Source organism: Mastomys coucha, unplaced genomic scaffold (assembly GCF_008632895.1).
Source record: "Mastomys coucha isolate ucsf_1 unplaced genomic scaffold, UCSF_Mcou_1 pScaffold22, whole genome shotgun sequence".
Classification (NCBI taxonomy): domain Eukaryota; kingdom Metazoa; phylum Chordata; class Mammalia; order Rodentia; family Muridae; genus Mastomys; species Mastomys coucha.
Window position 1 is genome coordinate 69122176 of NW_022196905.1, and position 25449 is coordinate 69147624.

Here is a 25449-nt window from a genome sequence, read left to right on the forward strand (position 1 = left end):
TGGGATTTGAACTCAGGACCTTCAGAAGAGCAATCAGTGCTCTTAACCACTGAGCCATCTCGCCAGCCCGAGAAGTTTTTATATTACTCTTTTCTACATAGTTTATATAAAAATCAACTTGATTCAGACAGACTTAAATATAAAAACAAAACTCTTAAAACTTCTGTGACAAATACAAGATAAAGTAGTTCTTAGTTGAGACACCAAAAAACATGAAGCATAAAAGAAAAAAAAAATCGCCCGGCATGGGGTGGGGTTAGGGTGTGCTTTTAATTTTAATTTTAATCCCAGCACTCAGAAAGCAGAGGGAAGCAGGTCTCAGTAAGTTTTGAGATCAGCCTGGTCTACTTAACAAGTTCCAGAGCAGTGAGGGCTACAGACCCTGTCTCAAACAAACAAACACCCTACAAAAAAAAAAAAAAAAAAAAAAAAAAAAAAAAAAACCCAAAAAAAAAAAAAAAAAAAGAAAGAAAGAAAGAAAGAAAGGAAAATGAATTAATGGATCAAATATCATGAAAGTTAAAACTTTCTTCAAAACCACTGATAAATTTTAAAAGGCAAGCAAGTCCCAGGTTGGGAGATAATTTCTACAACTCTATTATCTAATATCTGACAAAAACCTTCTAGTAGAATACATTTAAGCCAGAGTACCTCAATAATAAGCAAATAACACAATCTTTCTTAAATGGATAAAAATTTGAGCATATACTACACAAAAGAAAACACACCAATGATATACAGTTGAAAATATATTTAATGTAATTACAGAAGTGTAAATGAAAGCCAGAACAAGATATCTAATCACACATATACATTAAAATGGCTAAATTGCAACTATATGACGTAACTGAGTGTAGGCTACCAAAATCAGAAGCAAAGGAAACTGTCAAAGATTGGTGCAAGGAATTTGTAAAGCCGCACACCCACTTCAGAAAACAACTCATCAGCATCTTATAAAGTCAGACATACGATTGCTATGAAACTCGGTGATAACACTCTCAGGTATTTGCCCAAGTGAAATGAAAATATTTGTGCACAGATTTTTGGCAGTTCTTAAAATAACCCTGCACTAGGGTTATTCTATCAACTTAGAATTGGGCAGACACAGTGTGCACACCCCACACAACAGAACACTATCCAGCAATAAGCGAGAGGTAGTGACAGGAGGTGCTGTCAAAGGCGGCCCTGAAGGCAGGCAGCCCCGCCCGCTTGCTCCCTCCACTCTGCATCACAGAAAAGGAAACATGCAAACAAAATAAACTAGTGGCTGCCTGAGAACAAAAAACTTTTGAGGGTGAAGTGAATTCTGCTTCTTGCTATTGGACTCTTATTTGTATACATTTATCACAACTCAGTAAATTTTAACATGTATAAATTGCACTTCTAAAAACAATTTTTAAGTATTAAAACTAAAATCTAACAACATTAATATCTAAACACTAAGTAAAATAAAATGATTTTCCCAAATCAAGCATTCCAGGCATATTTTTTTTAAATAGCCCGAATATGTTCATGTCTAAATACAAAAGAGAGCTTGCAGTAGACCACTGTTCTTTTTGAGAACTAGAAAAGGCAATGGAATGATTAAAAACCATATTCATGAGACAGCATGAGGACAAGACTACAGAGGCCGATCGGGTCTTTTAAAGGTTTCATACTGCCAGAGTTACACTTAACTAGGGCATTTTCCCATCTGAACTCAGACCAGATGGTAAGCTTCAACCTGTTTGTGCAGAACATGGATGAAGATCAGGCAAGCCAGGAGAGGGTGTTCATGCAGGGCTACAGTATCGAACTGTCAGCCTACAGGAATTCAGAGTTCTTAGCTTCTGTTTCCTCCAGGAAATTTAAAACTGTGCAGGGCCCAGGAAGCAGCGTGTAGCTGTGAACTATCTTCTTAGGAGGCTATGGCTGAAGGACGAGTACAACAATACCCTAGCAATAACCTGTCTCTTAGCCTCCCCTTAGTTTAGGATGCATTGCTCCCATTTCCACCTGCCTACCTGGAAAGATGAGCATTGTTATGGTCTGGATATGATGCGCCTACCAAAAGGAAGGCATGGTCCCCAGCTAGTGATCAGGACAGCAAAGCTCTGACCTGATCGATGGATTAATCCTAATCTGATGGCATTATTGGAAATAAGAAACTTTCAGAGGTCAGTAGAGAGGACTATAATCTATTCAGACCTCTCTGTCTTTTCTATCCTTAGCTGAGTAGCCCTGCTCTATCAAGCTTTCTCCCATCAAGTTCTGTTTCACCTCAGAACCTAAACACTGGAGCCAGCCAACCACTAAGGTTGCTGAAACTATGAAACAAAATCAGTCCTTCCTTAAGTTGTTTCACTCAGGTATTTTGTTACAGCAATGAAAGAGCTAACATGCTCTCTGTCAGAAAATACTACATCTGATATTCCTTTTAAAATAAGGCATAAATAAAACAACAAACCAACTTGATCTAACTGGTATTTACGGAACACCTTACCCAACAACATTATTTTCAAATATATCTAAGACATTTATCAAGATCATTTTTGGACCTATAAAACAAATTTCAATGAATTTAAAACAAACATCACACTGGAATTAGATTAACAGAAATATCTCTGGAAAACTCCCAACTAACTAAGTTTGTTGGAAACTAACAAACTTCTCTATAATCCCAGATCACAGAGACACCAGAAGCCAGACACAGTTGTGTTTGTCTGAGTCCTAGATACTCAGAAGAGGGACAGAGTACCCTCAGCCCAGGGATAGGAGAAGGAGAAGGAGGAGGAGGAGGAGGAGGAGGAGGAGGAGGAAAACAAACAAACAAACAAAAAAGCCCAGAAACCCACTCCCCAAAATAGAATAATCTGGGAGTAAACATTTACAACAGTTAGAATTTCTAGTATGCTTACAATGAAAAACCAAATGACTTCAGCTTCTAGTTTGAGAAATTAGAGAAAACAAACTATACCCAAAGAAAGCAAATAAGCAGCAGAGAAGAAAGGAGGCTTTTAAAAATAGAAAAAGTAGAGGAAATCCGTTCAACTAGAGGTTGGCTATGAGAATCCAGTAAATTAATAAATGTCTAGCCAGGCTGCTAAAGAACAAAGACTACTGAAATTAGTAGACCAGGAATGACAGAGCAGTGGTTCTCAATCTAGGGCGCTCCACTCCTTTTGGGACCAAACAACCCTTTCACAGGGGTCACCTAAGTCCATCAGAAAACACAGATGTTTACATTATAATTTATAACAGTAGCAAAACTACAGTTATGAGTAGCAATGAAAACAATTTTATGGTTGGGGTTACCACTCCTTGAGGAACTATATTAAAGGGTCACAGCATTAGGAAGGCTGGGGACCACTGCTCTAAGAGGTTACAAGGATATTAGACTCACTGAGTTTTCTACAGATACTAAAAGGATAAAAAAAAACCCACATTACAACAACATTCTGACAGTGACTTCAAGGAAACAACAATTCTTTGAAAAGCATAGCATAGTCGTATAGCCACATGGCTAATAACTAACAGAAAAGCAATGACCATCCAGCAAAGCAGTGGGGTAGTGGGACGTGGGAACCTAGCATGGGCAGGCCCGAGGTTTCATTCAAGACGACCAAATACTCAGCTGATTTATGCTCAGAAAATGCAATGTGAACTACACTTCAAAGCAAAACATAAATGTAGAAAAAATAACTCTAAAAATCTTAGACTCTACTTCATTATTGATTGTTATTACTAATTGATTATACAGGCTAGCATATTTTTCCAACAAAAAAAGCATAAAATCTATTGAATTTGGTTCTCAACACAAATTCAGTATCATTCTACTTGTATTCTATTCTGATGGCTATCAAAATGTTCAAGCTGTAATTCTCATCTTAAAAATTAAAACTTTTGTTTTCAACAGTCAAAGTAGATTACTAAATTATATTGAAAACATGGATGAAAATAAACACATTCAAACAATAACTGCAGAACACATTGATATGAAAGTATACCGATGAGGCAGAGAACAGCTTGCATTGTGGTGGACGTTACAGGTCTACACAGTCCTGGCTGTTAGTGTGCACGGCCTCACATACCCCACAAGACTAACAATGGCTTTTCTGGGTGACAGGATTTTCAGTAGTATTTTAAATTCTTAATCTGTGCTTTTTTTGTTGTTGTTTCTGCTCTTCCTAAGTTTCCATACTGGGATGTGCTAAATATATAACTGAGAGTTGAAAATTAAGAAAGTAAGTCAATTACTTAAGATTAAACTATATTTTAATAGAAAGGACACATTCTTAGGTGGGCAAATGACTTATTCTACAGGTACAACTTTATTTGTATTTCTTATTTCCTTAAAAAAAAAAAAAAAAAAAAAGGGGGGGGGGGCTGGCGAGATGGCTCAGCGGGTAAGAGCACTGATTGCTCTTCCGAAGGTCCTGAGTTCGGATCCCAGCAACCACATGGTGGCTCACAACCACCCATAATGAGATCTGACGCCCTCTTCTGGTGCTTCTGAAGACAGCTACAGTGAATTACGCTAGAGCGAGCCAGAGCGAGTGGGGCTGGCAGAGGTCCTGAATTCAATTCCCAGCAGCCACACACATGATAGCTCGTGGACATCTGTACAACCATAAATAAATAAAATAAATATTTAAAAAAAAAAACATTTGTAGCTAGGTATGGTATACTCCTGTAATCCCAGTACCAGAGAAATTGGCACAGGAGGATAAAGTATCCGGAGACTAGCCTGGACTACAGAGCAAAGTCTCTGTCTCAAAACAATCCAAATACCAACAACAACAAGGGAAGCAAGTTTTATTTTTATTTTCTACTATTTATAATAAAAAATTTAAAAATTCAATGTTAGATGAATTACAAACTCTTTAAAAAGCAGAAAATTTGGTAGGCGTGGTGGTACCCACCTTTGATTCCAAGCACTCACAATGTAAAAATAAAAGTGACTGTGTCCAAAAAATTTAATATTTAAAACACGGAGGGTTTGTCATTGTGGTTGTTTAAGAAATAAAAAAATCCTTCAGAGGCTGGAGAGATGGCTCAATGGTTAAAAGCACTGGTTCTCTTTCAGAGGACCCAGATTCAACTCCCAATACTCACATGGCAACTTAAAACCATCTGTAACTCCAGTCCTAGGGTATCTGATATTTTTCTGGCCTCCACAACGCGCCCCCCCGCCCCGCCCCAGTACACAGACATACATGCAAGCAAAACATCCCTACAAACAAAATAATATTTTAAAGTAAATAGTCCTTTTAAAAAATCAAAAGCAAGAATAAAAACTCACTCTTTATCAATGACTTCTTTTTGTAAATAGGACAAACAAAATTATAAGCAGAATTACTTCTTCAGGAATTATACAACTATAACTCAGTGATAACTGAGAATTAAAATTGTCAGAATAGACTGTTTAGGTAATTTAACATTTTCAGAGTAAATCATGCAGAAAATAGAATTCCTTTATTTACTTAATTCATAGAAATTACATACATCAGGGTTATTAAAAATGCTTATAAAACAACTTACAAATGCCATTATGTAATTAAGCCAATTAGTAAGTATTAAACTGTTCTTACACTTAAAAATGTTCGATGAATGATTTTGTTTTTGATTTCAACTCTACCAACAATTGAGCTCAGAAAAGAAAAACTGCAGTGTTAGTTGATGTACTGTCTACAAGGGAATTATACTTCAAAAGAGGAGCTTCATGTATCAGCATGGACTCAAAAAGTCACAGAATCAGTTTTGCTATAAAACGTGAAACTTTTAAAAATCATTTGCTCCTTACAATGTTTTATTAAATAGTTTATCTGACACAGCAGCATAAGTCAAGCTCGGGAGAGGAAGCCTTCTGTGTGGCGCTGAGGAGAACTCACGTGAGAAGGGAGAAACCACCTTCTTCTATTCGTGACAACACCTGTCTAAAATGTCTGGGGATGGACAACAGTTTGCTGCCAAATTATACTTAATTCCATATTTCTAACAATCTTGAAATCAACATATTAGTTTATAATGATCAAATAAAGAGGCATAACTATGCCTCTGTCAACAGAATGCCCACATCAACAGCAGTCATCTCTGAGATGCCTGCTGTCAGGCTGCAGTTGGCTCCTTCTTGAGATGCCAGCTAAACTTTCTGGCCCTTCTGTTGCCTCCTTTTTTAACTAGTTAAAAGGCTGAGATTCACCCTCAGGGGCCCATACTTAACACCCTACAACTTAGGCCCTTAGGAGTCCTATCTAAAAATGTTAAAGCCTAAGTCTCTAAGCTGAATTCACATCTGTTTGAACTGGAAATGCTTCCATAAGCAACTAGCCCTTCAATAGCTGTAGGGGTAAAGGAGTGGAGGGTTATGCCCTAAGATTCAGATCACGTTAAAGCTTTCTGACATATTCCAAGTTCTTTCTATCCTGGGGGGTGTGGTTTACAGTACAGGCAAACGGATAGAACAATCATTCACCAACTCAATAACTGGTCAAGCATAACTCCAGCGCTCAAAAGGCTGAGCAAGACAGGAGGATCTCTACCTCCACCATGGACCAGTCTGAATGAATTACATGCTAGAAAGACTTCCCAAAACAATGCCCCGCCTCCCAAAAATAAGCCCTATCATTAGAAAAAAAAAAAAAAGTCAATTCAGTTAAGGCTAAAGTGGATATATTTATAAATCCACAGAAAAAGATACAGAAAGCTACACATCCAATTGAGGCATAAATAGAGATGTATATCCAGTGTTGTGACAAATACTGTAATCCTAGTACTCAAGAAGCTGAGGCAGGAGGGTTATCATGAGTTCAAGGCCAGTCTAGACTACACAGTAATTTCTGTAACAGCCTGGGTTACTACAGCAGGAAATTCTATCTCAACAACAAAAACGGAAGCCAGCCTTCACGTACGGGATTCATCTGTTAAAAAAATTGGAAGAGAGCTACATACATGACGTTCCAGTGAAAACTAAATGCCATTTTGCACTAGAGTGACTGTCATATACCTGCACCAAACGAAAACAACACAAACATCCTGGCTTACAAAATAGGAAATACTAGTAAGTACATGCCTATGCAGCTAGTTCCCATGCAATATATTATTGTCACTAGAGGGAGTTTTTAAGTATTCCCTCCCTAAAATTGCATCCACTCTCAAACAACACCCTTTCAAAGTTAGCCTTTCTGCCAAAGTTACACCTGCTAGCAGAACTAGAAACATCATTAAGTTTACACAATCTGTTATCATAAATTATTTAGTTTCTTACATTCAATTTTGAATTTTATTTTCCTTAAGAAATAACCACATATACAACACATGTACATACTCACATATATACACTCACATACTCACAGACACACTCAAACACACACAGATGTATTTCACTGGGGTTCTTGTCCGACTTCCGTAAAGGAAACAATAGCTTTCCACCAGAAAAGCACACTAAGCTAAACAGACTAGCTAAGCATCACTGGAAACAGATGTGTAAACTTTGAAGTAGGGATCGACAAAAGGAAAAAAAATTATAAAACTATAGTTTTTAAAAATATAAAAGGGAGACAGTATACTACCAAAGCAGTACAATCCAACTTTAACGCCAAATGCAGTTTCAAGTGTTAGCAAGTCAAACAACTTTTACAGTTATGAATTTGCCTGTGACTTGATCAAGTTCACCCTAAATTTTTCTCCAGTTTATTTTTCAATGAATTCTTATATGATAAATTCTTAATATTTTTCAAATATTAAGAGAAAAAATACCGAGAATAATCAAAAATCCCTACAAGATCTGTTTATGAATCCATAAAACATTAAAAAAAATAAGACTATAAGCACATAAAGCATGTCATTTTCCACCCTTTCCTCTTCAGATCGCTTCACCCTTTCCCATAATTATTGGGTTTCTAGTATTATTCTAGGACTTCCTTATACTTTAGAGCAACACAGGCTATATGTAGTCTACATGTGTGTGTACGCACATATATACATACACACAAACATGGACATACAGATTATATAGTTACTACACTCTCCCTTAACACATACAACAGCACACAATTCAGCTGTTTTCACTATATGACAATTTTTTTGTGTCCTTTTTTCCACAGGTGATCATGCTAGTCCTTCAAGCTAGCCAATGGCATGTCAGTCAGTAAAGTACTTGGTGCATGGTTTCTTTCTCCTAAGATTTTAAAACAAACCAGATTTGAAGCGTTCCGTGGGATTCAGAGACAGCCACGAATTAAGTTATATTTTATTCATTTCTTTTCAATCAGATATGAAAGGGGATGGTCTGCAATCTTTCTCCTCTAATAGCTTTTAAAGCTACAACAATGCAATCAAGGGAAATTACCTTTCCGGTGATTTCGGGGATCGGTGCCCTAGTCAAATCAACAATGCCCGTTAAACTTTCTTCTTGTGCTTTTCTTTCACTGCAATAGAAAACACGGGGGTTTGTTGTTGCTGTTGTTTTTAAAGCATCTAGAAAGCCTTCAAGTTGCGTGTGGTTTGGCACTGTAATATCAAAACACCACGGCCTGATCTGTCATCTGTCAGGTCAGAGGCCAAAGCTCTTCCTTCATCTTTCAGGATTCTGCTGACTACCTCGGATTTCCACAGCGGCACAAAACACCCAAAGGGATATCAACTTCGTGGCGCTACTACCGGTACCGGGAGAGCCAGGACCACATCCAGGGCGGCCAGCCCCACTGGCAGAGCACGGCCCGGCGCGGCGCGGCGCACGCGGCTCAAGTCGGACGCCCGGGGCCCAGAGCAGCCCGCGGACCGAGCCCCGGAACCCCGACCACTAACGGAACCAGCCCTGGGCGGCGGTGGCAGCCGCTCGGACCGCGGATCCCGGCGCGCGCCGGCCGCCGCGAGGGCGGGGGCTCGGCGGAGGAGCTGGCCGCCCCAGCGCCCCATTGGGCGCCGCTCCAAACGTGCCCGAGTGGTGACAAGAATAAAGTGGGTCACAAGGCCTAGCGGGTCCCGGGCGCGAGCGCTCTCGGCGGCCGACTCGGCCTGGCCCGCGCTGCCCCGCGCCCACTCCCGAGCGCGACGCGGTCCCGGTGTTCCCGGGCCGCCGGACCCACCGCGCCCCCCTACCCCGCAGGTAACCCCGGCGGCCCCGGGACGCTCGACGCAGGCCCGTCGGAGCGCGACTCCCTGGAGCTCCGCGCGTCCCCCGACCCTGGCCGCGGCTCCCGCCTCCCGGCCTGGCCGCCGCCCACCGGCCCCCGCCCCCCGCCCCGGCCCCACATGCAGCCCCCCGCGCCCGCCTTCCCGCGTCCTCACCGTGCCTGCGGCTCCGGCTTCCTCCCTCCCCCGCCCGGGATTCTGCCCGCGGCGGCTCGGGACTGCCAAGCAGCGACAGCCCGGGAAACGCCACGGCTCCCGGAGCCAGCAGCACCCGGGGCGGCGAGTGCGCGCCCCCGACCCACCCCTCAGAATTCACCGCTACCGCCGCGCTCCTCCCCCTCCCGGCCTTCCCCTCCTCCACCGGCTCCGGGAGCACGCATGCGCCACCCAGGCCGGCCGCCCGCCGCGCGTCGGGCAGAGGCCCACCCGGTGGGGCGCCCTCACCGGAAGCGCGCGCGGCGGCGGTGGCGGCCAGATTTCCTTCGCGCTCTCGCCGTCCGGGGTTTCCTCTCTCCAGCCGGTAGCCGCCAGCCGCGTCCGTGATTGCGCTCCCTCCCGGCGCATGCGTCGTGGGCGCGGGGCTCCGCGGCCGGCCGGGCTCCGCACACGCCCCTCCCCTCGCGGCCGCCTTCCCCGGCGCGCCAGGCGCGCATGCGACTTTCCCCGTTAGGCAGCCTGGAGTGGCGCCGCACCGCACTACGCCAGGGGATCCGAGGAAACCCCACTCCTGCAGGCCGGCGCGAGCGCGCTCCACGGCCGCAGAGGAAAGCCGGGGTGCCCCGAGGCCCCCTTCCCAACGCAGGCCCGGAGGCGGGGCCTAGCGGAGGGTGCGGTCGCCCGCCGCGGCTTGGGCGGCTCGCGGCTCCTCGGGATGCAGCGCTCCCAACCCGCGGGAGCCGCCGGCTTGAGTGGCGCCTCTGTCCCTGGGAGAGCAAAAAGCTTGGCCTACGCCAAGTTAGACGTCTCCTGCCCAGCGCTCGGTTTCCGCTCTTGAAGGGGCGTGGGCTGCCTGGGACTCGGTTTCCCGGCTCTTAGGGACTCGCTAGGCTGGCGGCTCCTCGGAGATGGGCCTGGACGACCCAAGTGACCTCGGCTGTGGCCCGGGAAGCAAAAGGTCGGGATGTTTGCTCCTTTATGAGAGGGCAGGGACACTGCAAAAGCTGAGCACGGAACTAGGAATGAGCCAGGACCCTAGTTTACACTGATTTCTTAGGCACTGCACCCGAATTACTGGGAAAGAGCTCTAATTCATAGCAATTTCTTTTAAAAATCAACTCAGACAGCAAACAGAAGGCAATAAATGAACCTATACTCTTTAGCTCCAAAAATCCTCTCTCCAAGGTAATGTCTATCTCAATAAGAATTATTTCTTGGTGTATATTCAGAAAAAAAAAAAAAACTTAAAAACTAGGGAAATTAGCTGCGTTCTCCCCAGCAAAGAGAACTGGCTATTCCTGGCTACGTAGCCAGAGCACTGTCAGGAGAACTTTTCCTTGGTGGATTCTTTGTTCGTTTCGCCATCGAAAGGCTGTAAATGCACACAATTCCTGCTGTCCGAATTCATCTGCTGCTCGGGTTTACCACCTTCGAACTTACCCATTCTCCACTCAGTCCTTGTGGTCCAGGCAGGACACTGGAGGAAACCTTGCGTTCTCTGGCTCAGACTGGCAATTACTGCTAAGACGACTGGTTTCCAATGAATTTGATTCTGAAAAAAATAAAATCTTTTCTTGTGTGATTAATGAAAGAGCAGGCACCATGAAGGGAAAAGCCAGAAAACAGATTGGTGATGAACCCTAGATACATGAACGCTGAAATCGATGTGGACTAGATTCCTTTGGAAATTTCAGTTAATCAATAAATTCCTGAATGTGTTTGCTTTATTGCTTAAAACCAACAAGAGCTTTTCTGCTACCTACAAGCTAGCATCTTGATCACAGGTAGGTAGTAACAAAGGGGCGGGAGGTAAGGGTCATTTGGCTGGTAAATAGGTTCCAGCCAAGTGAATTTGAGTGCTTTTCCTGGGTCGAATGTTTTGGTTTTATTTAGTCTCTTTTCTATTATAACTCCTCTAGTACACCTTCACACACACACACACACACACACACATATATATCTTCAAAATGACCTTTGCCCCCTTTTATGGTTTCATTGTCCCCTTAGTCACCTGTGACTCCTCCCTCGTTCACATTCTCTGTTTAATTATTTACCAAGACCTGTTGATAATCCCTTTATTTTCTGCTCAGTCCTCTGTCACTGTTTGACTATTTCCCACGGTTCAGTTTACAACTTTTCCCCCATTAAAAAAAAAAAAGTTTGTTTTTTTGTTTTTTTACTTCTCAGCTTTAACACTGTGTTTCCAGCAAACAAAAATTTTGCCTCATAGTTTCATAAATCCTAAATCTAGGTTCCCAGTTCTAAACCACTGCCTTAAACACCGTGTGCCTTGCTGCCATTTAAACTGTTTCCAGTTTTCTTTTCAACTCTCTTTTCATCAAGTTATTCATCTGTAAAAAAATAAATAAATAAATACAATGAAAACTGCAGATAATAATCATCCCATCTCAAGTATTGGCCACTTTCAGTTTTGAAATTAAAATATAATTACATCATCTCTCCCTTCCCTTTCCTCCCTCCAGTCCTTCCCAACCATCCACCTTGCTATCCCCCAAACTCATGGCCTCTATTTCTCTAATTGATACATGTGTATTCCAAATACATACATACAGCCCACTTAGTTTGTATAATGTCACTTGATATTGGTAACCAATTTAAGGGCTCTTCTGTGGGCAGACTTTTTCCCAATTTCAGCATTCCTTAGTTGCCTGCAGTTTTGTATCAGAGGTTTACCCCTTCCACATTAGCATGTCTCGTTGGTGTCTTCCTTGTTCTGGTCTTATTCAGGCACCATAGTGTTCAGACTTCATGGGTGGAGCTCTCTGACATTTGTAGAAGACACAGTGTCACAGCAAACTTCCCTCTGTGTCTTACAGTCTCTCTGCCTCTTGACCCACTATGTCTCTGAGACTTAGGTCCAGGAGCTGTGTTGTAGATGAGCAGTTGGGGCTGAGCACCACACAGTCACCTGTCCTTTGCATTTTGGTGTAGTTTTCTGTTTGTTTCAAAAAATTTTTCTTTGATAAGGGTGAGACCTATACTTATCTGTGGGTATAAGGATTGATATTTAGAATGTAGTTAGAAATTGCTGGATTAGTCATGTGGCAGTTGTAGGTTCTCCTTCAAGATCCAGGACATCACCAGCACCAGATAGTTGGCTAGGTTTCCAGTACTAGGAGTGATTTCCTTCTTGTGTGGGCCTTAAGCCCAATTAAGGAGCTACAGTGCTGTTGGGATTCAGCCAATGTATGTACCACGATTGCATTCTTAGTGATACTGTTTAGCAACTCTTAAAATTCACCTCCTGCCCTGATTTCAGCTGTCTTTGTTCAGAATCTTTCCCTAGTTGCATATGTCCCACTACTCACAAAGTGACGTCTGCTCTTCCATGGCACGGCTCACATCTGCCACTAACACTCCTGGTTTTATCGTATTTTTATGTGTGTTGGAAGATCCAGACATGCAAAATAGTACTGTCAAGGTTTCTACAATTCCATGGCTCTATTATTCAGATTCTTTCTAGTCCTTTTATAATAGAGGGAATTTCAGTAATATATGTGATATTATGGAATTCATAGTCAAAAGTGTAGGCTTAAAATGTTACTAATTGCCTTAAGCTGAGGGACACTGGAAGTCAAGTGATCTCCATGAGTTTCAGAGTATTACCCATAAGACAGAAGAATAAGAATTTTGGAGAACCGTGGCTTTAGGTGGTGAGACGGACATCTTTAGTCTGCTACTGGATCTCTAGAATGGTTACATTGACTGGCATTTTTCCTGCAGCGTCTACCTTGCCTTCAGTTTTCATACACATATGTCCAATTAGCTACTTGACGTCTTCCCTTGGCTGTCTCAAGTATGCCCTTAAAACAAGAACATTTTGCTATTGTGAGTGGTTGCTAGTGGTACACACTTGTAATCCTAGCAGGACTCTAGCTTTAAAACAGAAAAAGAAGAAAGTACATGTGAGAGCAGTCATGGTGTTCCTTATAAAACTCATATTTTCAGTTCATCTGAGTGCTTAGTCATGATCATAATACTTTATTTGATCTGTCCCATGCCTTTCCTCCAACCTCACAGCCTACCATTTGCTCCTATGACATTTCGGAATCATCTTTCCAATTCCTTGCTAATCTCTGCCCACATCAGGCTTTGTCAGAGGGAGGCGGTGCTAAGAACCTTTGCCTACATGCTGCCGTACCTGCTCTTAAGCCTGCCTTCTCAACTTTCAAGTGTCAAAAGATCTTGGTATATTGTTTAAGTATTCCTGCTCTTCTGTCTGCACAGTACCCAGTTTCTTATTTACTGTTTCTCCTATTATATACTAATTGCATATATTTGTTTAATGTTCTGTGTCTTACTTTAACCATTTCTCCTACTATCAGGTGATATACTATTTTATATACTTTTTGCTTACGGCATTTATTCCAATGCCTGAGATGTCTAATTGACTAAGTTAATAAGATTAGAGGTAAAACCTGCTAGGAAGCGGTTAATATCCCCAACTATGAGTGGAGGAAGATTGTCACGAAGAAGCTTTAGATTTATATAAAATCATGAAGGAGGGAGGAATAAACTGGAATTCATCAGGAAGATCATGTGGCCAGTACTGTTGTCCTAACAGTGTCCACAAGAATGTGGAACACTAGTTTAGGTAAAACAACTCTCTATGTAAGAAGGTGTGACTATAATAAAGTTACTGCCTATCTAAGAATATGTGTCACTCTAAGTGCAGAGATCTACCACCTGTGTAGGACTGTATACCACTAGAATAGATGTAATTGTAAGAATATGAAACACTGTCGAGAAAGCCACTGCCAGAGTAATATGTGAAACACTGCAATAGAAGAAGATAAACCAGTCTATGGTGCAGAGTGAAGTCCAAAGCAGGGGCGAAGAGCACCAAGTCTCTCACCTTCTAAATAACTACCAATATGTGATGCCAGAAACAACCTCCTCCTCCTCTTCCTCCTGTGTGTGTGTGTGTGTGTGTGTGTGTGTGCATCTGTGCTCAAGAGTGTGCTCGCTAAGGATCAACGCACTCTGTCCCTGAACTACATCTCCAGTTCTTGGCTCATTCTGAGACAAGTCTCAATATGAGGCCCAGGCTGGCCTCAAACTTGTGTTCTCCCACATCTGTATCTCTGACGCCATACCTTCTTGGGTTCTTAGACAGTTCTGTCCGTTTCCTCCCCCTTCACCCCATTTCATGTCATGAGAAGTGACTATGGCTTCAGGAGCATCAACTAGAGACATGAAAGGTGTCTAAAGGGAGACTATAACCTCACCCATGGGCGGATTTATCAGTATCACCCAGTACTTACCAAACAGGAGGAAAGAGACTTGAAGAGAGACTGCTGGCCAGGGGCGCATTGAACTAAATTAAATCAAAGCACTGTCCCATCATTTGACATGGTGAGGATGCAATATTTCTCATGATTTGAGAGACTGAAAGTACTGTCTGACACAGAGCAAGGAAATTCAAACAGCAAGAAGACTAGGTATCCTTCTTGGGGGTGGGGGATGTGGGTTGGTGGACTAAGAGATCAGCAGAGACAGGGCTAAACCTAATCTATGTCCATGTTGAGCAACGGACTATTCCATGGGAGGCTGACCCAGTTTCTAGGAGAACTCAGCATGCCTCATTAAAATACAATTTTTCTGATGCAGGATGAATTTGAGGCAATCTAAATGTATTCCTCTACTCAAGTTCCTACTTCCATGTCCCACTACTATGGAGATAGAGCCAGAAAGGGAAAAGCAGGCTAAAACAACCCAATTTGAGGATAGCTTTAGCTACATAGCTAGAGCTTGTCTTAAAGCAGCAGTTTCCTTCTTCAGAGTTCTTTGAATTCAGTTCTGACTTGGAACTGAAACTGGAATTTCAACTTGGGTAGATTTAATAATCCGGTGTGGGGTGAGGTTAAACACCAGCAAGCTTTAAGGGATTTGCTGCATAATGCTCCTGAGTTTTAATGCTCATGCAATTCACCTAGGCATCTCATTAAAGTGAATAATTCAACCTAGTTAGTCTGGATAGGGCCAGAGATTATGCATGTCTAACAAGTTTCCTGGAAATGCCAATAACACGAGGAGAAAACTTTAATACCATACTATAAGTAGAGAAAGAGATTTCAATAGCACGCAGTTGTCAAGGATTGTTAAAAATACTAGAATGAAATAGAAAGTGTCCACTTTTATAAGGCACAATTATTAAGTATGGCATTTAGAAACTGTTGTTTCTGCCCTATCAAATCGTTAAATATAGTGAAGAATATTACATGTCAGTTTTCTCACAGACTTGACAAATATCTATATTCTACTGAAATGACAAGTGTATTTATGAAGTAATAGAAAGGCCTGTGATCATAAGCACAAGTCTCTACTAGAAGAATGTGTGTGTACCTTGTGGAAGAGGCTAGAATCACACACAACCATCCTATTCTTATATACGACAGGAGTACAGTTTTTACAAATGTTAAGTCTTGATGCAGGATGAATTTGAGGCAATCTAAATGTATCCCTCTACTCAAGTTCCCACTTCCACTACTATGGAGATAGAGCCAGAAAGGGAAAAGAAGGCTAAAACAACCCAATTTGAGGATAGCTCTGGCTATGTAGCCATATGTCGGAACTATGTGGATAAACCCTTACTACTGTCTTTTGGTGGATCAGTTAAGAAGGAAAAGTTTACCTTTTATTTTAGCTATCTTGTTCATGTTAACATTAAAAATAAGTGGACCGCTATGAGAGAGAGAGAGACAGAGAGAGAGAGAGAGAGAGAGAGAGAGAGAGAGAGAGAGAGAGAGAGAGAGAGAGAGAGAGAGAGAGAGACTGGAGGAATGGCTCAGTGGTTAAGATCACTGACTGCTCTTTCAGAGGACCTGGATTCAGTTCTCAGCACTGTCCTGGCGTCTCACACCTGCCTATTGTAGAGGATTTGATACACTCCTCTGGGCTCCTTGATCACCAGGCACAGCTGATGAGCAGAGTAACAAGCCGACAAAATACCCATACACATAAAATAAATAAAATTTAAAATTAAAGGAAAAGACTATATTATGGCGATGTTTTACACTTGGTTTCACTTGGAAGGAAAACTACTGCTCATGTTTAGCTGGATTAGATAGACCAAGAGCTGCACGGGCCTTTACTACAATAAGGCTCTTCCTTTCTTCCCACAGTCATTCGTATCCTGAATTCAGGATTTGAATGACATAACAAGGTAGCCATTTCTTTGAAACAATTTTCCTAGAAAACAGACTCGAAATGTATCAATGTAGGGTCTGTAGAGATGACTCCCCTGGTAAACTGCACACATGAGAATCTCACCTCGGCACCTGTGTCAAGGCCAGGTGTGCTGTGTGTCTGGGAAGCAGCTTGCAAGCATGCAATAATGCACTTCTTGCTCACCTCGCTCAGGCAGCCCAGCTTTTCTATGCGAGGCCCTATCTCAGAAGTCAAGGTAGAGGGCAGTTAAGGAAGACATTCACAGCATGCACACTTGTACAACATGGGTGCACACATACAAAATGTCTTAATTTTATTTATGAAGTTGTATTTATTTCCTTCCAAGTGTCTTTTTGGAAGTGATTAGGCAACACAGAGGACTTAAAGTATTTGTTGGGTTTTGTCCAACAGGAGTCAGAAAAAATAAGTCATAAAATACTAAAGAGTAAATATTCATATTTGCAAGAGACAATATTCTTAAATACCTGAAAACTTTTCAATTGACATGTAGACTATAATTCTTACATAAGAATGAACATAAGGTCTATTTATTTGTATCTTATAAAGTCAACAGGAAATAAAGCATTTGATACATATACTGTAAAGCTATTTATTTATTAACTAGTTCTACTTAGCCTCAGTATCACTGCCAGAGCTATCGCTGTCATAAATGGAAATGCTTCGAATTGAAGATACCATCATATCTGCAATGCCTTTTTTGGGGTTTTCTTCCAAGTCAGTCTGTATTGCTCCAACTTCTGATAGTTTCCATTCAAGTTCTACAATAGATGAAAACCTATCATTTAACTGGATGAAAATCTTGGAAAAATTGAAACAGATGTTGACTTTGTTAAAATTAGCATGGAAATTAAGGCTGGTAAGATTGCTCATCAGAGGCGCTTGCCACCAAGTCTGACAGACAACCTGAGGCTGATTCCTACGATCCATGTGGTGAGGGAAGAAAACAAACTTCCAAAAGTTGTCCTATGGACAGATGGACACACACATACACACACACACACACACACACACACACACACACACACACGATAAATGTAGTATAATAATAATAATAATAATAATAATAATAATAATAATAATAATAATAATAATGATAATAATGTGGAATTAAAATATATTTAAACTGAATGACAAAGTTATACTATCAGAGTTACATTGGGCAAGGTTGTCCTTAACAGGGGAAATGAGTAAAATGTTCATCTTAAAATGACTGAAAATAAGGTCAAAAGTGTATACCAGTGAACTAGTAATCCAAATGTGGTGAGTCATGCTGTAATCCCATCATCTAAGAAGCTGAAACAGGAGGATTGCCACAAGTTCCAGCCCCCCGCAAATAAAAAACAAGAAGAGAGAAAGAAAAGAGAGGGAGGAGGAAGAAAATGGTGTAAACTTGAGGAGAAGCATAAAGAAGAGATATAATAGCAGAATTTGGTTAAAAAACAAAACAAAACAGGAAGGCAAAAAGCAGTAGAGAGGAGCAGGAAATCAGAATCTGATCTCCTGAACAACAAGGATCTGCATGAGGATTGCATGCTTGCAAGATAAGGAAGAAATCAAGTAACAGAATTCACGTGTGTCACAACCAAACTGACAAGATACCATCATTCTCTGTGCATCAGATGGGCAAACACAAAGTAAAATCCCTCATAAAACCAAGATCCAGTACAGGTGCAAATAACTGAGTAATTCATAAAGATTAAAATTCAATATTTAAAAAAAACTGGGCCTATTGGGACCTATACCAATACATCTGAAAAATGAGTAATACTGTTAATGGGAGAATTTTTTGACAAAAATATAAATTACCAAACTAAGTTTATCAATAATAAAAAATAATCAATTTGATGTCTCTTAATGCGTATCCATGGAAATCTATCATTCTCTTATGTTTATTAACTAAATTCTGTATAAGCAGACTGTTTGTAAAAAAAAAAAACAAGTATATTTTAAACAAAGATACCAAAATGGGAACAGCTAATCTATAAATATTCTAATAAATACATGATTTTTCACTTTAACAGTTTAACAGCTAATCTATAAATATTCTAATGACTTTATGATTTTTATAGAACTTGATTATAAGTTATTTGAAATTCTGCTTTATTAGAAATAGTTACGTTACTATGAAGCAACAATAAGTACAGTGTTCTATTAATACAAAGATAGACAAAAACAAAACAAAACCCCTAAAACAGGGCAGAAATAAATCTCAGAAATAAATTGAAGCGTTTAAAAATTACAGCAGAAACAGAAAACACCTCAACCCATGCCCCAGGATAGCTATTTTCAAAAACCAAAAACTAGTCAGTAGAGTGCCCGGTGGTTCAGCTGCTGGGGGAAACTATGTGGCAATTTCTACAACAACAAAAGACTTAAAGTAGAATTTCTGTGTGATCTGTAAATCGCAGCTATGGGTATCAGCAGAGTGGCTACAGGAACTGCAGCAGAGGTCAGCTGGGTCTGTGCACTCATTTCATGGTAGCAGAATTAATAGTAGATCAAAGACAGAAGAAACCTAAGGGTCTGCCTATAGAGGAATGTATAACTAAAATGTATTATTTAGCCTCAAGAAGGAAAGAGATGCGCCGGGCGGTGGTGGCGCACGCCTTTAATCCTAGCACTTGGGAGGCGGAGGCAGGCGGATTTCCGAGTTCGAGGCCAGCCTGGTCTACATAGTGAGTACCAGGACAGCCGGGGTTACAGAGAGAAACCCTGTCTCGAAAAACCAAAAAAAAAAAAAAAAAAAAAAAAAAAAAAAAAAAAAAAAGAAGGAAAGAGATGGCAAGGCAGGGCAGCACATCTATACTTCTATTACTAGGGATGCCAAAGCCGGGAGATTACAAGTTCAAGGCCAATGTGGGCAAGATTCCCTTCTCAAAAAGAAATGTATAGAATATGTTGAGAAAGATGATTAAGGCAGTAAAAGTTCATATTATGCATACTTTACAGTTTAAAAATAAATTTTAAAACTGAAGGAAATGAAATTTCAGTAAATGGCATTGGGACAACAGAATAAAATCAGATCCATTCTTTTTAATTTTTCATTACAATGTTATTTAAGACCTAAGCTAAAAATAAAGCTATTAAAAGAAAATATAGGGTTTTTATAGGGAAATATAATGGTTTTTAAAGGGAAGTATGGTAAGTATAATCTAAAAAGATCAATAAATTTCACTATCCTAATATAACTTTTGCCTAACAATTAAAATGTATACCTAGACCCAGGTATGCATACCTAGAGCCTTAGTTGTTTGAGAGGCAAGGGAAAAACTGAGCCTAAGAGTCTGAAGCCAGACTTTGTATCAAGGGGGAAAAGAGCAATGTTGGCCTGGAAGTGTAACTCAGTGGAAAAGAGCTTGGGCTCCATCATCTATACCCCAGAGAAATACATATACTTAGAGAAAAGAAGTCTGAAGCTCCTGAGAACCTACGAGTGATGCTGGAGAAGCAGTGGGCAGAACTCCACGCACTTCTGTAACTCAATTGAAAAAGACAAAGCATAAAGAAGAGAACAAGTGACCAACACCTACCAAAGAATGCTTAACTACTATTCCAAATTTAAATGGGACAGGATAATTTGTAGCACTGACATTATAACTCAGAGGTAGATCACTTGTCTAGTAAGTACAAGGCCCTGAATTCAAGCCCTAATATTACCAATAACAAAAAGATAACACTGTATATTCACCAGCTTGAGAATAATCACACCAGCACAATGATTTTAAGACCTGATAGATATGTGGGTTAATGAGAACTCTCATATAGAGCCAATGAGGGGAGAAATGAATACTATCACTGGTAGAGCCTTCATTTCTTTTCCTGTTGTGATAAAGTACTCTGACAAAGGAAACTTAAGGGAGAAAGGGTCTATTTAGCTCACAGTTCCAGATTATAGTCCATTATGTCTGCAATTAGGGGAGAGCAGTGAACACATGCATACGTGCTCAGCTGGCTTTCCCCACTCTTACATACTCCAGCATCCTCTGCCTAGGGAATGGTACCACCTGCAGTGGATGAGTCCCTGCCCCCTCCATCCCTCCCTCCCAATTAACATGAAAAGCAATCTCCTCAGAGACATAGCCAAAGTCCAGTTCTCAGTTGATACTAACATTTATCAAGTAGACAGTTAACATCATCGCAGACACCTTCCTAGCACAGTTAAAAAGTGAGAAATTCAAAAAGATATTTTTCACAAGGATAGTCACAGAATTGTCATTAGAAGACGACAATCAGCTCATATCCTCTCAGAAAAGGAGTGACAAACACATAAGGTGTATTTAATGAGAGGATAAGATTTAAAGTTATTAAGGTATGAAAGGGAGAAGTTTAGAAAACTATAATTGAGCTTTAAAAAATAAGTTTCAGGATGATATACTGCCATTTACTGAATAGTTTCAAATTTATAATATAACTGATACCTACATTTCTGTGTGTGTGTGTGTGTATGAGTGTAAGTGCTAAATACACATATGTATAGTCACATATATATTATGGCTAAGGAATGAGAAAATAATTCAGTCCCTCAAAATATAAATATAGAATAACCATATGACCTAGCAATATAATTTTGGGTTTATTTCCAAAATTATTGAACATATAATCTGTACATCCATGTTTTAGCAGCATGATTCATAACAATCAAAATGTAAAAGCAATGTAGTATCCATTGATGAAGGATGTATACCTGCAATGTGGCCTATGCAGACTTTGGGTCATTGTTCAGACCTAAAAAAGGTAAGGGATGAGCCGTGGCAATACTGTGTTGAGCGATGCTTAGAAGCAGGCACAAAGCAGGAAAAACCCAGTATTGTCCTACTTATATAATGTGTCTCAAATCATCAGCTTCATAAAGACAAAAAGTAGAATGGCTTCCAGGGATGGGAGTGTGGTGGTTTGAAAACGTTTGGCTAAAGAGTGGCACTATTTGGAGGTGTGGCCCTGTTGGAGTAGGTGTTGCCTTGTTGGGGTAAGTGCGTTACTGTGGACGTGGGCTTTAAGACACTCAGCTGCCTGGAAGTCAGTCTTCTAGCAGCCTTCAGATGAAGATGTAGAATTCTCAGCCCCTCCTGCCCCATGCCTGCCTGGACGATACCATGTTTCCACCTTGATGATAATGGACTGAACTTCTGAACCAGTAAGCTAACCCCAATTAAATGTTGTCCTTATAAGAGTTGCCTTGGTCATGATGTCTGTTCACAGCAGTAAAACCCAAAACTGGGAGGGAAGGTAAAAGGAAAAGTTCCTGTTTAATGGGTCCAGAGTTTCATTATACAGGATGATACAGGATGTGGCAATGGATGACAGTTACAGCAACACACAGTGGGAATGTTTCAGCTTCAGTATCCAGGCATGAAAAAGACAATGGGGTGACTTTAGGAGAAAAAAAGGTTAAAAAAAAAGAAAAAAGAAAAAAGAAACTCATGTGCTGTATGCTATAGGAAAGAAAGTAATAGAAAGAAAGCTGTTTTTCTGCACCTGTCCCAGATGTGAAGACTCGGGGAATTATCTATCAACAGAACCAGGTACCATCTGGGGAAGAAGATGAGGAATGTGGGTAAAAGGAAAGACTATTGGAGACAGTGTGAGCACAAAGGGCTGTCTGGTGTCTGTACAACTAAGCCCAGCCTGGCTAGAGCAGACATTACATAGAACTGAGAAAGAGTTGCAGAGATGGACTGGATTCTACACTAGATCATTTACACTTTAGAGTTATTTTAGACAGACACCATTAAGAATTATAAGCAAAAGGTGCTACAATATTATAAGCATGACAAGAAGAGAGCTGCTCTGGGGAATTGAATGGTGGCTGGAGAAATGGATGCAGAGATGGGTCCTAGCACCCACATGGCAGACCACGGTGGCTGTAACTCCGCTTCCAGGGACTGTGGCACCTGTTTCTGGCTTCCGTGGGCACTGGGCACTCATGTTGACATAGGGACACAAACACACCATAGGCAGACTATCATACACACTAAAATAATTGTTTATATCTTAAAAAGAGAAGAAACTTAAGGGGGAAAAGTTCATTTTAAAGAAATAAACTTTCATACTTGTTCATCTAGAGAAGTTTTCACTTGTTAGTTTTGTAAGCATTTAAAAACAAACCTCATTACCTTCTAGCTTGAGATTTATCCCTCCACATTCTATAATTCCAATGAATTTGCCTTCTATCTGACCATTTTTATAAACGAAAATTGTTGGTAAGCAGTTGTCATGATAGTGCTCAATGCAGCTATTCACGATGGCTTTAACAAATTTGGTTTCTGGAAACTTTCTTGCCAGGATACTCAGATGCTGGTTAACCACCAAGCACATTGGGACACTAAAGAGAGAATACACAGTATACTTCAAACACAGATCACTCCTTTTAGGCTAGGAAAATAAATAAAACCTCTCTTTTGCACAATATAGAATTTTACTTTTCATATAAAAGCGTATTCGTGTCCTGTGCTGTGGCCTTTAACAAAGAAGGACTATATTAGAATCCTCTGGTTTTTATTGGAAATTCCACTTTTGCCTGGGAATGATGCTATTACCATGGGAGTCTGGTACCTAATTTAGGTAAACTATATTCCACTTAGCATCACTTTGAGCCAGTTCCTAGATGAAAGATCATAGGAACACAAACAAAAACAAAACGACGTGTATAGGGAATCCGGGGCAGTCCTGGGCTGAACCGAAAGGACCCGACACTTGTCACTGATTGGTTTAATGTCGAAGGTGCTCATACTCAGAGGTCCTCATCTCATGCTTCTTTGACTCTCCTGATACTAACCTATTTCTCCCACAGTCTTCCACATCCTGGATCCCAGTATCCAGAGTGATTTCTCATCTAAAATTTAAAACTGATTGAAAGCAGGATCCCGACCTTCCAGTGCTGCCTCCTTCATCCATCACAGAACTCTCGTACCACCCACCCTCCAACCCTTCCCTAGTCTATCATGATGTGCTTGAGCAGATGAGGTCAGAGCTGAGCCCGCCCTCACACCCCCAAACACACGCCGTCACTTTCGTCCACACCCCTTAGCTTTAGTTTGCTTGTCTCTCCTGGATTCTCACTTTCTCTTCCACTTGCCAAACAGGCTTGATATCCAGGGGTTGATCCCCAGTACATCATAAAACACATGCAATACTGCACACTAGTCTCAGACTCTGGGAGGTGGAAGGAGGGTCAGGAGTTCAAGACCATCCTTGATTGAGTTTGCGCTCAGATAAGTGGAGAAGAGGACAGATATAGAAGATCTTAATTACCAAGCAGTGATAATTTTTCTTACATATGTAACATTCTACAGATTAGAAGTGGAAATATTTTAGTATACTTAGTTTAATCGCTAAAGATAAAAATTCTAGAATGTATTTGTGTGAATACATGTTTCTTTTTCTTAAATATTCCTCATCACAGACCCTAAAGCTAGGAGTGTTTTTAAAGGCCACAGCACCAGCATCCTGAAGTACTGTATAATTACCTTGATCTGTATAGATGAATTACAACCCACAGGTCTTTTTCTGCATTTGTGACTTCATTCACATACTGATTTCCAGAAATTTCTCTCAATTCCCCGAATTTTTGTTTCTTCTTAAGTGCTTTCCATTCCTGTAACCGCCTTTCTCTGAGCGAAACAAAAATATTACAGAAGTATTATATTATTATTATTATTATTATTATTATTATTATTATTATTGGTTTTTCGAGACAGGGTTTCTCTGTATAGAAAAACTGGCTGTCCTGGAACTCACTCTGTAGACCAGGCTGGCCTCGAATTCAGAAATCCTCCTGCCTCTGCCTCCCAGGTGCTGGGACTAAAGGCGTGCACCACCACCGCCCGGCATATTCTTTTATTTTTGTGCATTTATTCACTCTTCCTCCCTCTTCGTGTGTGTGTGTGTGTGTGTGTGTGTGTGTGTGTGTGTGTGTGTGTCTGTCTGTCTGTCTGTCTGTCTGTCTGTCTGTCTGTCTGTGAATTTGTGTTCCAGGTGCTTGCATGTGCCTAAGGAGGCCAAAAGGCCTCTAATTCCCTTGTATTGAAGTTATAGGTAGTTATGAACCATCTGATGGGAGTTCCAGGAACTGAACCCAAGTCCTCTGCAACATCAGTAAGCATTTGTAATAACTGAACCATCTCTCTTTCTCCAAAGTGTATGTTTTGTGGCCAATCAATATCCAATAATAACTTAGAGTAACAAATAAGATGCCCATACCTATCAACACTGTGAATGCCTAACTAACCTCTAAGGAGCATATAAAGCCATTCCTATTTTTGTATGAGAATTGGCATTCTTGTATGTATAGCAATTGTAAGAGCTTTATTACTGACTTTGAATTTATTTTTACTTAAGACTAGGTGTTATACAATAGTTTCCTGGAGACTGAAATATTCCACCCTGCAGGGAAACTCCATAAGCAGGAAGGTAAAAAACTCAAAAACAGCTTCAGGAAGTCCCTGAAATTGACCAGTCACTCGGCCCCTCCCTGCTAGAGTAAGCAATAAACACCACATGGAAGACTCAGACAAGCGATGCCTCAAAGAAGACTCTCAGAGCAGATGGGCTGCCTAGAAGAAGCAGAACCAAGGTGAGCTGCTTGGAGGGGGTTTAGACCAGAGTCACTTGGAAAGGACACTCTCCACCCTGCTGAGCTGCCTGCAGGCTGTGCCCGGTGCTCCAGGTTCCCAGTTTTGTGAGCTGAACCCATGCTGGGGTGGGCCTTGGTGCTGCAGCTGTCTTTGAGTCATTTCTGCTCCTGTAAGTAGTCCCAGTAAAACTCATAGGGTCACTGTTGGACTCGGGTACTTTGTTCTGTGTTCTCTACCTGGGATGAATAGATGTGTGTGTTCCATCTCTCCAGGAAAAGTTTTGTCTTGCAACAGTAGGTTATTTAGGTACTGGGCCAGCAAATTCTTTTCTTTCTTTCTTTCTTTCTTTCTTTCTTTCTTTCTTTCTTTCTTTCTTTCTTCTTTTCTTCCTTCC

General features: G+C 41.0%; 3 protein-coding genes across 8 annotated transcripts in view; 1 reads left to right on the plus strand and 2 right to left on the minus strand.

Annotated features, from left to right (window-relative positions):
• Clock (clock circadian regulator) overlaps window positions 1-9708 on the minus strand; it is a 78370-nt gene extending 68662 nt beyond the window's left edge. For 5 of the 6 annotated variants that reach the window (XM_031342782.1, XM_031342781.1, XM_031342780.1 and 2 more), the window contains exons 1-2: window positions 9559-9708; window positions 8330-8408 (exon numbers count right to left, since the gene is read on the minus strand). The gene's annotated coding sequence lies outside the window, so the exon portion shown is untranslated. Of the gene's footprint in view, window positions 1-8329; window positions 8409-9270; window positions 9516-9558 lie in introns of those variants that run through there. The other variant, XM_031342778.1, reaches the window with a different exon arrangement.
• Window positions 9709-9752: 44 nt separating this feature from the next.
• Window positions 9753-11007, plus strand: LOC116071291. The gene has a single exon (XM_031342786.1). The coding sequence runs from the start codon at window positions 9766-9768 to the stop codon at window positions 10147-10149; it is 384 nt and encodes a 127-aa protein (XP_031198646.1). The 5' UTR covers window positions 9753-9765; the 3' UTR covers window positions 10150-11007.
• A 5765-nt stretch (window positions 11008-16772) lies between these two features.
• Pdcl2 (phosducin like 2) overlaps window positions 16773-25449 on the minus strand; it is a 22991-nt gene continuing 14314 nt past the window's right edge. The window contains exons 4-6 of the mRNA XM_031341637.1: window positions 23949-24092; window positions 22596-22804; window positions 16773-17240 (exon numbers count right to left, since the gene is read on the minus strand). Of these exons, the coding sequence (XP_031197497.1) occupies window positions 17089-17240; window positions 22596-22804; window positions 23949-24092 (505 nt within the window). The 3' untranslated portion in view covers window positions 16773-17088. The remainder of the gene's footprint in view (window positions 17241-22595; window positions 22805-23948; window positions 24093-25449) is intronic.

Excerpts from the sequence above, each read along its gene's own strand:
- LOC116071291 (XM_031342786.1), top strand. The coding sequence starts at position 9,766 with ATGCGACTTTCCCCGTTAGGCAGCCTGGAGTGGCGCCGCACCGCACTA.